Here is a 14,714-nt window from a genome sequence, read left to right as displayed (position 1 = left end):
TATTTCATTAAATAATATCCAAGACATTATACTAGAGTTCAAAATCGCAGTTAATAAATTCTTGAGGTTTATCAGTTATCTTACATATAAAGACCATGTGCAAACTTCGACTTTAGATGGAAATGAAATGTTGTGTTCATCACTTATTATTTTTTTTAAAAAAATTATTAGATTAATGAATTACATCATAGTTACAATTATGTAAGAAATTCCATCTTTGGCATTTTTAGCTTTTGTTCTTTTTAATGCTCCTAGTAAGGCTTGTATGTGTCATCCAATCTGTTATAGGGTTATTAGGCTTAGCAGTTATAGATGATAGTAAATACTCAAAAACACTTCAAGGATTTATCCTAACATTTAAGTTAGAGGGAAAAAACAAGGAAAAAAAAGAAACAAAAGATACAGTGCTTTTTTAATGAAATAGAAAACAATTTTAAATTGTTGATAAAAGTTAAAATTTGACTGGAGAGAAATCTTTCTTATCCTCTTTCCTAATAAATCTCTGTCCAATAAACACTATAGAAGAAGATAGGTCCAGACCTTATGATGATGTAAAAAATACTCGGTCATGAGAAATTAGGGCTCAAACTAATCACCAACTTTCTTCTTGATCTGTACCTATCTGTGCTTGTACCTTCAAAACAAGTGAAGTTCTAAGAGTGAATTTTTGAGAATGCAACTTCTAGTGACAGAAAAAGAAGGCAGAATCAGAAAAAAAGAAGACCTAAACCATAACCCTCAAGTCATACCTGCTCCAACACCATTCAACTACTACCACAACATTTCCAGCCATAGCACAACAGTTGTGACAAAATCAATAAGCTAAAGAAATATACAATGCCTTCGTTTCATCAAAACACAACTCAGTAACAAGACCAGGCATATCCAGCACATAATATCAGCAGCAGAGTAACAAGCATGACAGTTTGACACAGCTCCTGCACGTAACAACACTATGTTGCAAGGAAAATACTATACCAGTACATCCGTAAAGCAAAGTCTTCCAGAGGATGAAACAGCATTTGAACAGTAATAGATACCGAAACTTAGGTACAACACTCCTTAGAAACACATGCTTGCTGTTGGTGATGTAACTGACGATGAGCCTGGGCCAGCCACCTTAAGCGGAAGAGACTTCCAGACTCTTGCCTCATCGTCTCCGCAGTTTCCGCTTATTTTGAGACCTATGGCTGCCTGGTTCATGTTGCTTGGGTCCTTGGTTGCTGCTGACTTAAGCCGGAGCCGCTCAGCCCTCGAACCAATTGTCTGGCCTAAGATTGAAGCTGCTATGGTCAGTGCCATAGCAGTCTTGGGCATGACGACTGACTTCCTGAGCATCGCAATAAATGGCACGGCTGCATGGACCGCAGCAAACCACTGAGGTGAGAACTTTTCGGTATGCTCTCTCCACACACCAAGGGGCACATTCGCAGCCATGCCTAGCAAAGCAATCGCCAACATTTTTGCATGCAATGGCTGAGGACGGAGAGTCTTCACCAGGGCAGTACGAGCTAATGCTGCTCGGACAGCCACCACAGCAGGGGGGAATTTGAGTTTAATTCCAGGTGGTGGCTGTAGTATCTTTGCTACAAGAGGCAAGACACCACTCACTGCTCTATAAGACTTTGCAATTGGGCATTGCCCTGTTCTGAGCCACTCATGGCTTAATGATTCATGTGATGTGCCGCCACCTTCCCTCTGAAACATGTGTACCAAAAGAAAGTGGATGGGCACAATAAAGTCAAATGATAATATATATATGTGCATGTAAAAGAAATTTTGCATCATTTTCTCTGAAAGTTCAAACAAAAAGAATTTGGTGACTCGATCACTCTAGAAGGGGATGTCAACTCATATACCTTTCATAAAAAAATTTTAATGCGAAAATTTATGGAATTAACAGTCCGGATGATCACATGTGATGATTATATATTTGGGCTGTCAAGTAACTAATGTAGCTAATAAATATGCAACTTTATTAAAAATTCAAAATGAGGGATGAATGAAGCAAGAGCAGGTTCCTGACCTGTTGAGAATGATCCTTCTTGGAGGATTTCTTATTCTCGTTCCACTTTTTTGAGAAGAAATCAAAACCAAAGGGTCCTCCTAGGCCAAAAGCTGAGAGACCAATTGAAGCAGCTTTCCCTGACAAGGGGTTAAACTGCATGACAGGCATAGGTTCCACATTCTCCTCATGCATATATGATTTGCCTGAAAGTGGGACAACTCCATTGTGCCCATGGAAAAGCTTGAATGCCATATCGAAACTGGGTCCATCTTCAAAGATTGGACCCTTTGCTCCTTGTATCTAGAAAGAAAAATAAAGGAGATAACAGAGCGGGAACATATGTCATCCATGTAACTTCTATCGTAGCATGCAAAGATAGAGCATAAACTTACTGGGAAAGGAGAATTAAAAGATGCTGAGAAGGAAAAGTTTGTTGGCTCATTAATATTCCTCAGAAATGGACACCTTTGAGCATCCGGATGAGAGTACAAATTCTCAGATGACCATGATTCACATAGAAAGCCACCGAAGAGCTCCATCTTTGAGTATGTCTTGTGAGAAAAACAACAATTTATGTCTTTGAGTATGTCTTGTGAGAAAAACAACAATCTTTTGTGGAAAGACAAAAGATAACAACACACTTCCTAAAGTGATCAACTTTGAAACTTCTAAAGATGCTAGATGCTTACACAAAATTGAGAACAACAACAACAATCTTTCTGCACTGTCTACGGAAAGACAAAAGAAAACAACACACTGCATAAAGTGATCAGCTTTGAAACTTCTAAGTCTAAAGATGCTGGATGCTTCCACAAAAATGAGAACAACAACAACAATCTTTCTGCACTGTTGTAAACACAATACATTTGGGTTGGGCAAGAGCTAGGGGGTGGACTTCTATGTAAATTGCTTGGTGCAGAAATCAACACTAGGGATCAGCTTATCCCTATTGATCTGAGTGCAAACTAGTTCACATTACTGATATGCCATATATAGCTTCTTACTATATTAAACAAAAGTCATTTCACCATAAATGGCAAATCATTGACATGTGGAACTTATAAAACATGTTGACCAAAATCTAATCTAAATACCTCTTGTTCAAGCTCACATGCATCCCGGATATCTTAGTCCATTATTACAAAGAACAAAGACAAAGCATATGTGCCATTCCTAGCTGCAGGGAACACAGCTTTACGTGAAAAGGAATGTCCTGTACATGAGATGTCTCCCAGTATCGGGTGGGAGAATCAATATATGTAATCCTTACCCCTGCATGCAGAGAGGAAGTCTCATAGTTTACTCATGTTTTTATTTGCATAGGTAAATAAATGAGGACCATAACAAGCCATTCTAGAATTCAAGAGGTGAGGTTAGCAAATATAAGGAAAGAAACAACCACCATACATGTACAACCATATGTAGGCATTGTGATAAAACTGTAAATGGAATAAGTTGGGTTCAATCAGAATCCTTCATAATAATATTATTCTTCTCCTATCATATATGACAATCCCATAGCTAAAAGTTTGTATCCAAGCATATCATCATTAGATCATAAACTCTTATTATGGTATATCAATTTTCTCAAAACATATGCAAAATACTATTACTATTAGTTAAAAGAATAAACAGTATCAAATTATGGTTTTCCACTCAATTTACCTAATACTCAAATGATTAGATGAGGTCATTAACCAAATTATTGGATTAACATGCTAGTCAATATCCAACTAAAATTGGATGGATTATCATTCAATCAGGTCATATCAAATTGATTAATAGGCCTAGATACTGTATTTAGTATCTTACAATTCTATCACTTGTATGGGAATAAACGGTGCCACAAACAGTGAAAGCAATCATAAAATGGATGACAAACTGCATGAGGCCCCTACAATGCAAGCTCTGAATTACCCCCCACAAGGGGTGGGCATGCTTTTACCAGTCAGACTCGAAGTTGGAAAAGAGCAACCTTATGAGAGCATCAACAATCACTCTCTAGGAAAAGGCAAACATGGAACCAAAAGACCCTGTGAGAGGGTAGATATATTATATTGTATATTTACAATATTAAAAAGAAAATAAACTTCTCTAGCAAAATAAATCCAATTGAACCAATAAGAGTTGTTTACATGCGAATCTAATTAAAGCACATAATGATAAAATACAAAAGACAAAAAGAAACATAGGAAGTTTAACCGAAATTTCTTTCATGAAGATGTATGGAAGTTCAAATATTGTAGTAGCCAAGAAGGAATTCTTCTAAAGAGAAATATCAATGTAAAGAATGTGGAAGAGCCTGGCTTCAGGAGTAAAATCAGAATAATTTTATCTGTAACATGAGCCATGGTGAGTACTGAGTACCGATTCCATAATGTCAAAATTGCACGCAGAACTAGGACATGAGGCATACATAACCCACAGAAATAATGAATCTGAGTAATTAAATAAGTTCTGGTTTAGGTGCAATGCTCAGATACTACAGGCTAAACATTCAGGAAAATTTTGATTGTCGTAATAAATATGTTTGAATTGTTTCATTTGAAAGAGCAGTTGCAGTAACAAAAGAACACTAACCGAACAAACAATCTACCCACAATAATCACTGTGATGGACTTTCTTAATGTTGAGATATTTACCAATTTTACACGTTGGTAATACACATTCAAGAAAGCATTTTCTTCTTAGAGACATTCAACTTAAATGGCATGAATGACAACCAATGCTTGAAATTGAAAAACCCATCCATAACTAAGATAAGAAGGTTAGCTATTTCACTAACCAGTACCCGTTCCTTGCTACAATATAATCTTCACTGTTGGATAATTTTCGTTTTGAAATTATACATGTCAAACAGTATTCCAACAAATGCAACCTAATTTATTACATCCAATCGTATTTCTTGATCTGATCCACGCAAAAGACTTGAAACAACTCAAATATAACCATGGAACAATAACTTATCGATCAACTAGGATAAAACTGCAGGTACCTATATCGCCATTTATACCAAAAGGAAAAGAAAAGCCGTCCCACAAATTTCATGAAATTTCTATCCCTGCAAATTCAGAATAAAAATCTCCAAAGACTAGCAAAGCCACAATTCAGGCATTCATTAGAACACAATCACAACACTGATATGAAATCATAGGTTTCAACTTCCTTCTGCATGGGAACTTCGAACTCCAAAAACTAGTCAAAGATCCAATCTTTCCTACCAATCTCAATCCAATTCAACCATCAGACATCAGAAAATAAAAAAATAGGAGAAAAATACTTATGCCCACAATTGCCACCAAAAAAATCAGTAAGAAGTATTTCCTGGAAGCGCACAAACTCAGGATTCAAAGAAATGACAAAGATCATACGGCGTCAAATGTAAAGAAGGGAAAAGAAGGCAATCAAACAAAACCAAACACCACAAATTCGGGGAAAACGGTAGGTTGCCTCGACGGCGGAGGCCTGAAGAAGCCTTTAGCTAAATCCCACCTTTGATCCGCGTCTCTTCGGAGCGATGGAGACCGAAGAATCGTGTGGAGATCACAAGACGTGCACGCCCTGCCCTTCCCCCTTGTAGGCCTTCTATGCGGGAAAGAAACCGGTTAAAGCCGGTCGACAACCATGTCATCTACCCGTGACTGTCGGTTTCCCCCTCTCGCTCTGGTTTTGGCCTCAGTTTGATCACGACCGTCCGCTTGATTGCCACGGCTGATGCTAGCCGTGGATCGTATTTAATTTCTCCAAGACTTAGCAAATTCACCAAAAAAAAAAAGTTTCACATTATTTAATCCCACCATATAAATCAGTTCAAGATTTCTATCAAGGAAATTATTTTTTAGTAACAAAATAGTTAGTTTTTGATCACAAATTTCTTGTAAGTAAAATATTTGTGGCTAAATATTTATTTTTATTGACATTTTCTGATTGGTAATTGTTCTATAAAAAAAAGGATATTCTTCCCTCAAATTGGTTAACTCAAAAGACCAGGAGCAGAAAATTAGATTGATTGAAACTTGTCTAACCATGCATCACATTCTTGTTATTTTACTAACCATGATTCATGAAGCCAATCCCAGATATCTCTTGCCAACTAAATCCTCTCCCAACCCTCTGTTAAATGTAATATTAGCTGAGCAACAAGCATAACTCTGTTTTAACACATAGTTGGGAGCACTATAAGCCAGCAATCACTCACAGAAAGACTCATTTCTGCTGCTAAGAATCAGACGTGAGTGTGTGCCAACATGCTACAGATCACTGGATCAGCAGTTTGGCTTTTGGACCAGCACAACTCCAAGAGCGACAATGGAGGCATACACAAAATTGGGCGTTCTCTGCGCCACCTTGCCCACGACCGGAAACCCCTCGGTGGCCCTCTTGGCCAGCAGCGCTATTGTCGGCACCAACACCAGTCCTATCAGTAGATTTTGCCCCACCGACCTCACGGTATCGGCCGTAAGCTTCCTCATCAGCTCTGCGAACTCCTCGCGGTCGAGCAAGCCGTCCAAGTTGATGTCGTACTCCTGCACGAAGATAAAGCGTCGTCTGAAGAACTGTAACGATGGAAGGAGGAGGAGAGTTGCAAACCAAGCTGACCTCCATCATTGCTTTCAGCTTCTCCTTCGAGGGGGGGTCGTTGTGAGGCCCCGGGAGGAACTTGTTGATGTCACTGCAAGGAGCAAGCAGCAGGAAGAGGGTCATCATCGATTCTTCCTTAGAGAGAGTGTGTGAGAGAGCAGGGAGATGGTACTTGTAGGCGTAGAGGACGGCGATGTATAGGTCTTGGAAGGTGAGCCGGTCGTCGTGCGAATCGGTTCTGATGCGGTCGAAGGCCTCGTCAGCAATCTTCCTCAGCTGCCTCTCGCGCCATCCGTTCCCTGCTCCTGCTCCTGCTCCTGCTCATTCAAAGGCGAATAACTCTTAGAAGGAAAGTGAGAGAGGTTTGGGACGAGAAGATGGAGAGAAAGGGCACTCACGTTGGAACTTGCCTCCGATGGAGGAGAAGAGCTGACCCATGGTGCAGTCGAGGGCAAAAGAACTGAGAGAGAGAGAGAGGGGGATGGGGAAGAGATAAAGAAATATGTTACCTTGAAGCCAGTGAACAGCTTACACGCGGCAACAATTGGCAGCACCGGAAGCTAAATATCTGAACCGCAACAAAACACGATCAAATCCAAAGAGATAAAGAAATATATATCTAAAGGGATAAATTTCAAAAAAAAAAATCTGTTTTTTAAAATATTTTCTCGGCCTCCTATTTTCAGAATTCTCCAACTACGTTTTCTTATCTTTTTATCTAATACCCGAAATACTTCTAAGAGTACACCAATTCATATTTTTATACTATATGATGATATTTTTAATAATATTTAAAAAATATTATATTATTATATTTTTATAGTGTGTTTTAGTGTTCTCTAACATGTTGAAAACAAAAACACTGTGTTACAGTGTTTTTTACTGCATAATAGTGCAGTGCTTTTCTAATATTATTGAAAACGCTATACCCCAACATGGAAACACTATAAACATAATAATGTTTTTATAAAATTTATAAAAAATATTATGTTATAATATATATTTTTTATATTACTAAAAACACTATAACATAATATAAAAATATTATAATTAGGCCGTTAATTTTATAAACAGATCCGTAGGAAAAAGGAGGAAAACAATTTTCTAACTATTAAACAAAAAAAAATTAAGGAGGGAAATGAATATTTTAACTATTAAACCCAAAAACCTAAGATTTTTTCTGGAAATTCGCCCTATAGAAATTTTATTTTTTATAATATTATTAATAATATTAACTAAATAGGCTATAAAAAAAAAAACCCTTGCATCAGAAATTCACCTTTTTTTGAACTTTAACCAGGAATTGAGATCATCTTGTGTGCAGCTGCATCAATGAACAGGAACTGTTCTAGCAGAAACTTATGAGTTCGAAGGCAAGACTGCACTAGAATACAATTACTTTGTCAACTCAGAAGCAAAAGGGTAAGAGAGGAACAGACGGCAGAACTTGAGTCTGTTGAAGGTGGCTAAGGAGATTAGCAACTATTCAATCTGCTGAACTGGAATCAAGCTCAAACTTGTCTGTCACGGATACCCAGATTCCACTGAAGAACAACGGGGTGCAACAATTACACACACATTTGATCAACACACATAGTTTCTTGCAGATAGAATGCAAATTTACTAAATTACAGTGACAAGATCCGAAGCTCATTAATCTATAACATGAATCATGCTATGAAAACATACCTCCAGTCCAAACGTTGGTAAAGATTACATCTTTCGAAGATGCTTTCCACGGTTTAAGCAACATATTGTTCGAGAAAGACCCAAATCCGGTAAAACAATCTGACCTTTCACGAGTAGAGAGATCGGCACGAGGAACAGAAAGAAAGCATACGGTAAGCAAAGAAAAGACTCGCGATCGGATCTTTCGGGAGAGGAGATCCCGCGACGCGGAGCCGCGGAAGGTCGAGATAGATGGTCGCCCTCCGGCTCCGATTCAGTTGGTGCAAGGCGGGATCCGGCCCGTCCGCGGGCGGATCCGGGCGGTCCCGACCTGCACCAAGCGAACTAGAGGCGGCGGCGTCCACCGTCGACGGCTGGAGGAGGGTGAGCAGGGCGGATCGAGTGGCCCGGCTAGACCGCAAGAGTCGTGTTCTCCGCCAGTTAAGCGCAGAGTCTTACGGCAATCGACGGGCCATGTGGCAAATCAATCGCCTTTTCCAGGGAAAAAGAAATAAAAATCATTATTTTAGCCTATTTAATATGTTAGATGACCTTTTTCAGTTCTAACTATTTTCATTTGTATAATTAATATTTTTCCAACCTGATTATGTAAATTATATGATTAAAAATATTCTTTTTATGCGATTTAGTTGGTATATTTTCATCATCGAAAAGTACACTGTGATGAAGTGCTCCAAACACCCAATAAAATTTTAATTAAATATTAAACTTATTAATATATATGGGATGAATTTTTGAAAAAAAATTCTAAGTTTGATATTTTTTATAGAACTTATCAATTTTAAATTTTTTTTATGGAGCACCCTTGATAATGTTAAAAAAATTATTTTATTCTTATTTTCATCGGATCCAAACGTCATATTTCACCTTGTATTAACGAATTATTAATAAATTGATTTGATTAATTAATCCATCGGATCTAAATTTTGAACTATCTTTAAAATTAAACTCTCTTACATTGACTAATATATGAGGCTAAATATGATATATGAAAATTTTAGTAGCTTAACATATTAAAATCATAATAATTAAATATTAAATCTCAGATTTGATGATTAAATCAATCGATGAATTAATGATCTAATCCTTGAGATAAGTGATACAAAACTAATTACGATCGTGAAAAAGGTAAAACAATTAAAGAAAAATCGAATGTTAGATCGAAGTCATCAGGTCGGATAAATCAGGGGATACACCGAAGGATCGGATAATGTAGTGAAAGCTCGCTTGAAGTTCCCTAGGATTTCACCAAAAGCTCGTCTGAAGTTTGCTAAAAGCTCACCGAAAGATTGTCGGGAGTTTGTCGGAAGTTCACCGAGAGTTCGGTTGAACAATTAACGTGTCAGATAAGTTAGATTGCTTGTTTCGTAATTGTTTTAGCCTTAACTATCGTAGTTAGGACTTTAATTTGAGTTAGTTTTGGGATAAATCCTACTAACTCAATTAGGGGCCAACTAGGCCCAAAATAGGGGTGAATTGGGCTAGTTGGATGGCCCATTCAGCCACTTGGAGCCACGTCATGCGATGACACCGCTCAAACTAGGCAGTGGAACTGCCTAAGGCTCAGCTTCCCAGGTGGTTTGGGTGGTGGTACCGCCCAGACTAGGTGGTGGTACAATTGACAATTAATGCTACCAAGCGATGGTACCACTAGAGTCCAGTCTTCGAGGTTTTGTCAGACGATGGTACCGCCTAGATTAGATAGTGGTACTACCCAATAATGATGGTGGTACTACTAGTACCTCGGAAAGAGCAATGAAATACCCCACTCTTTCCTACATCAAAGAGCAACAAAATAATGGCGGTGGTACTTTTTGGCTCCATTTTTTAAGCCATTAGGGCCTATAAATACCCCACTTTTTTCTACATAAAAAACCAATAAAACTGTAAATAAAAGTCTTGAGATTTTGAGTTTTAAAAATATTAAAAAAGTGCTAAGTATCCTCTTCATTCTTTAGTTTTGTGATCATTTTAAGAGGGGTGTGATGCTTGTAAAGGTTGTCTCCTAAACCTGTGAAAATGAGAAAGAGTTGTAAGAGGGTAGTTGATATTCACCTATCGAAGAAAGACTGTTAGTGGACGCCAGTGGCCTCAACAGAGGAGGAATCGGGAGTGGACATAGGTCACGATGACTGAATCACTATAAATTCGATTTACACTTTCTTTCTATGTTTCATTGCTATTATATTCTGAGTTAATTTCTTAGTTCACTTACTCCAAGTCAATCACACTTTCATTATTGTTTTCACCGAACAAAGATTTTTTAAAATTGATTTTTATCGAAAGCACTAATTCACCCTCCCTCTTAGTGCGACTTGATCCTAACAATTGGTATTAGAGCAAGGTTACTCTCTATTTGGTCTAAAACCTAAGAGAGATAGCTTTCACTAGTAATAAACATGGTCATTCTATCACTTGTCCTCCTATGTTCAATGGGATAGACTACATATATTGGAAAACTAGAATGAGAATTTTCTTGCTTTATGAATTTCGAGTTGTGGAACATTGTTGAAAGCGGTTTTGAGAAGTCTTCCAAACCAAAGAATGAATTGAATGATTTGGAAAAGAAGACTTTCTCTTTGAATGCTAAAGCGATGAATGCTTTATTTTGTGCTCTTGATAAAAATGAATTTAATCAGGTTTCTATATGCAAAACTATTGAATCTTGTATTTTTATAATGAAACCACTTGATATGTGTTTATGATTTAATCTGCGTTTTGAGTGACGTAGGATGCTTCGATCAGGTTGAGACAATTAAACCAGGAAAATCATGTTGGGCCAGAGAAACATGTTAGAAGATTGTACGTCGGGCCGGTGGATCGGTCGACGTATCGACAGAAGGCTTCGGGCCGTGGATTCGGGCATCGGACCAAGAAGAGCGGGTATTACGCCAAGGATATCGAAGTTGCAAAGTCAATTGGCCGATTGGGCAATAGGCTGCAAGAGAGGACGATGAGCCGAAGAATCGGACGAAGCGTCGAGGGACCAATGAGATGTCGGACAACTTGATTAATTGCTTACGAGTAATTGTCTAGATCGAAGTTTTGTTTTACATATGCAAGATTAACTACGATAGCTTGAAGACATAAAGCAAGTCTATTGGAGTCAAGTTCGATGGGTGTTCGAAGTCCGCCAAGAGTCCGAAGATTCATCGGAAGTGCTACCGGAACCAACCGAGAAGAAATCGGGGACTTGTCGAAGTTTTTGGAAGTTCGTCAAAGAGATCGTCAGACGTTCACAGAGATCACCGAGAAGGCTCGGCTACTTGCCAAAGACTTGCTAAACTCGCCATAAGATTGAGAGCCTACTAGGAGTCCGTTGGAAGAAATCCGAGGGTGTATCGGAGGTCCGTTGGAAGATCGCCAGAAAGCTCGCCGGAAGGAAACTCGATGTTGCCGGTTAAAAGATCTACTTAGGATTATGTCTTGTTTTCGTAGATTACATGTAATTAGGGTTAGGATTAAAAAATAATCTTATATTCTGGTTAGGGGCCAATTGGGCTCGAATTTGACCTGGTTTAGGCCAGATTTGAAGCCTAATTAGTGACCCGTAAGGTCGGGTGGTGGCACCGTTGGACTGGGTGGTGGCACCACCTAGAACCCGAAGGATCGGGTGGTGGTACCGCCTGGCTGGACGGTGGCACCGCCCAGAACCTGAGAGGTCCGGCGGTGGCACCGCTAGTACACTGTCAGTGTCAAACACTAATAGGCGGTGGCACCGCCAGCATCGAAAAACCCAAAAGTAATTCAAATTTGAAACCCAAATTTGAATCCTCTTAGGGCCTATAAATATCCCTCAATTCTCAATAGAGAACACAACCTTTGAGAAGTTAAAGATTGAGATAAAGCCTTAGCAAAGTCTTTAGCAAGTCTTATTTTTAATAGCTTGAGTGTTCACCTCCCTCTTTCTCTTTAAAAATTTGTAAGAGTGTGAACCACTTGTAAAAGGTTGTAAGAGGGGTATTTATCCTTCTCCTTTAAAGTGATTTGCTAGTGAAAGTTGGGAGCCTCATCGAAGAAGGCTTCGCAAGTGGATGTAGGTCATTTGACCAAACCACTTTAAATTGGTGTGTTCCTTGAATGTGTGAGTGTTTACTTTTCTGAAACTGTTATTTACGTAGCAGCAAGCTTTTAGTTTTTATCTCCTTACTTTACTTGAGCTACTTTTACTAAGTCATTCTTTGTTGAATCAAAATCTCTATGCATTTACGAAATCGTTTTCAAACTTACGAGTTTTAATTCGCTGCATTAATTCACCCCCCCCTCTTAGTGCCGCTTCAATCCTAACAATTGGTATCATAGTCATGGTTTTCTACTTTGGTTTAACATCCAAATAGAAATGACTCTTTTCAGCCTTCAAGAGGGTTACTCTCTCATTCATCCTCCCTTTTTCAATGGGACAAACTACACTTATTGGAAAACTCGAATGAGAGTTTTCTTGCTTTCTTTGGATTTGAATTTATGACACATAGTTGAAAATGGATTTGAAATGTCTTCTCTTCCAATAAACCATTGGAATGATTTGGAGAAGAAGATGTTTTCTCTAAATGCAAAGGCTATGAATGCCTTATATTGTGCACTTGACAAAAATGAATTTAATCGCGTTTCGATGTGTGATTCAGCTTTTGATATTTGGAGAATTCTTGATGTCACTCATGAAGGCACTAACCGAGTGAAAGAGTCCAAAATCAACATTCTCGTGCATTCTTACAAACTTTTCTGGATGAAACCAAGTGAGTTCATCGGAGACATGTACACCCGTTTCACGAATGTCATCAATGGACTTAAAGCTCTTGGTAAAGGTTTTTCTAACTTTGAACTAGTAACTAAAATTTTAAGATCCCTTCCAAAGAGTTGGGATCCAAAAGTTACAACCATTCAAGAGGCCAAGAATCTTAAAATATTTCCACTCGAAGAACTAATTGGGTCTTTAATGACCTACGAAATGAACAATGTGATAAAAAGGAAACTCGAGAATAACCTTCCAAAGGACAGGAAGGATTTGAGACATAGAACACATGAAGACCACTCGAGCATAAGCTCAAGTGATGATGAACTTAAACTACAAATGAAACAAAAATTAAAAAGCAAAAAGAACAGAACTACTTGCTTTGAACACAAAAAGAAAAACAAAAATTGGGATGAATTGAGCTCCTCCGAAGATGACGAGAAAATCAAGAAAGGCAAGGTAGCAAATTACGCCTTAACGGCTTTCAACGATGAGGTAATTGAAACTCCCTTAATTTATTTTGAAATTACTTGATGTTTTCCATGATGTATTTTTTTTTGAATAATTATTTTTCTTGAAAATTACATGTTTTATGTTAATAGAATAAAATGTTAGATTTAAATCTAATGATCATATATATGTTTTTTTTAAGAAGAAAAAATATGTATCTTGATGATTTCCGATTTTGATTGAAACCATGATTGATGTCTTAATGAAAATATTAAGAAGTTTAATATCATGCTTAATGATAATGCATGGCTTTTGTATGGAAAACTAAGCATGAAAAGATAGATTAACCTAGAAAGAAAAATGCATGACAACAACAAATAACAAAATTATTTTGGTTAAAAATACCTTATGCTGAATGAAATCATGATTGATGAATACACTTTATGTTTAATGATTTCTCTACCTTGTATGTCCTATCATGATAAATATTTTGAAAATAAATGAAATCATGTTTGATTTGAAGTAGTGTAGAATGATCATGCTTAATGAGTTTTCTTTCGAAATGATGCATAATGATTTTTATGATTTATGGATTATCGATTTTCATAATAATAAAAGTGGCTTTAAAAATGATGCATGCTTTGATTTGATATAAATAAAATAGGCATGCTTGACGATTGATGATTGTATATTTTTAAAATGACGACCGACGATTGACGATTGACGATTGACGATTGATGATTCACGATTCACAATAATAAAAGTGGTTATTACACATAAATAAAATAGTGTCATGCTTGACGATTGTATACTTAATGATGCATAAAGTTGTAATGAAAAGATTGAAAATTTAATACCATGATTTGGCAATTTTATGCATGAGATTTTAAAGTTATACATGATGATTTTTGTGATTTATTGAGCTTGATGGTTTTTATGATGAAACTTATTTTTTGATTTTAAACGATTGATAATATATATATTTTTTGGCACAAAAAGGACAAAGGCATGCTTGTATGAAACAACTAAATAGAAAAAAGTATTTTTCTTGAAAATTCTTTTTCTCTGTCTAATTGAATTTGATGAATCTGTTTTATCATCTTTTTATGAATCTCTTGAAAATGATTTTTTGATTTGATGATTTGAATTTGAATGAGCTTTATTTAATTTTTTGAGATTTATAACTTAAGATTTACTCTATAAAACTCGAGATCTTTTATCCTCAATGTTTCTTTTTGCCATCTACTATCCAAATGA

At 37.2% G+C, this 14,714-nt stretch overlaps 2 protein-coding genes across 7 annotated transcripts; both read right to left on the bottom strand.

The window, feature by feature from the left end:
* Positions 1-792: 792 nt before the first annotated feature.
* Positions 793-5,647, bottom strand: LOC135584148 (uncharacterized). 5 transcript variants are annotated; one of them, XM_065192381.1, is made up of 5 exons: positions 5,501-5,640; positions 3,103-3,280; positions 2,401-2,559; positions 2,027-2,308; positions 793-1,698 (listed from the first exon to the last, which is right to left on the bottom strand). In XM_065192381.1, the coding sequence occupies exons 3-5, from the start codon at positions 2,545-2,547 to the stop codon at positions 1,063-1,065; spliced, it is 1,065 nt and encodes a 354-aa protein (XP_065048453.1). In that variant the 5' UTR covers positions 2,548-2,559; positions 3,103-3,280; positions 5,501-5,640; the 3' UTR covers positions 793-1,062. The 5 variants fall into 5 exon arrangements, with proteins under 5 accessions (XP_065048453.1, XP_065048451.1, XP_065048455.1 ...); XM_065192379.1 differs by lacking the exon at positions 3,103-3,280 and having other exon boundaries at positions 5,501-5,647; XM_065192383.1 differs by lacking the exon at positions 3,103-3,280 and having other exon boundaries at positions 5,431-5,521.
* Positions 5,648-6,090: 443 nt separating this feature from the next.
* Positions 6,091-8,721, bottom strand: LOC135679028 (uncharacterized). 2 transcript variants are annotated; one of them, XM_065192384.1, is made up of 6 exons: positions 8,279-8,721; positions 7,869-8,133; positions 6,988-7,157; positions 6,762-6,906; positions 6,608-6,680; positions 6,091-6,534 (listed from the first exon to the last, which is right to left on the bottom strand). In XM_065192384.1, exons 3-6 carry the CDS (start codon positions 7,025-7,027, stop codon positions 6,274-6,276), a joined length of 519 nt encoding a protein of 172 aa, XP_065048456.1. In that variant the 5' UTR covers positions 7,028-7,157; positions 7,869-8,133; positions 8,279-8,721; the 3' UTR covers positions 6,091-6,273. The 2 variants fall into 2 exon arrangements, with proteins under 2 accessions (XP_065048456.1, XP_065048458.1); XM_065192386.1 differs by having other exon boundaries at positions 7,869-8,721.
* Positions 8,722-14,714: the final 5,993 nt, after the last annotated feature.

Source organism: Musa acuminata, chromosome BXJ1-7 (assembly GCF_036884655.1).
Source record: "Musa acuminata AAA Group cultivar baxijiao chromosome BXJ1-7, Cavendish_Baxijiao_AAA, whole genome shotgun sequence".
NCBI classification, from domain to species: domain Eukaryota; kingdom Viridiplantae; phylum Streptophyta; class Magnoliopsida; order Zingiberales; family Musaceae; genus Musa; species Musa acuminata.
The sequence above is the reverse complement of the archived record's forward strand: the minus strand, read 5'-3'. Positions and strand labels throughout refer to the sequence as shown.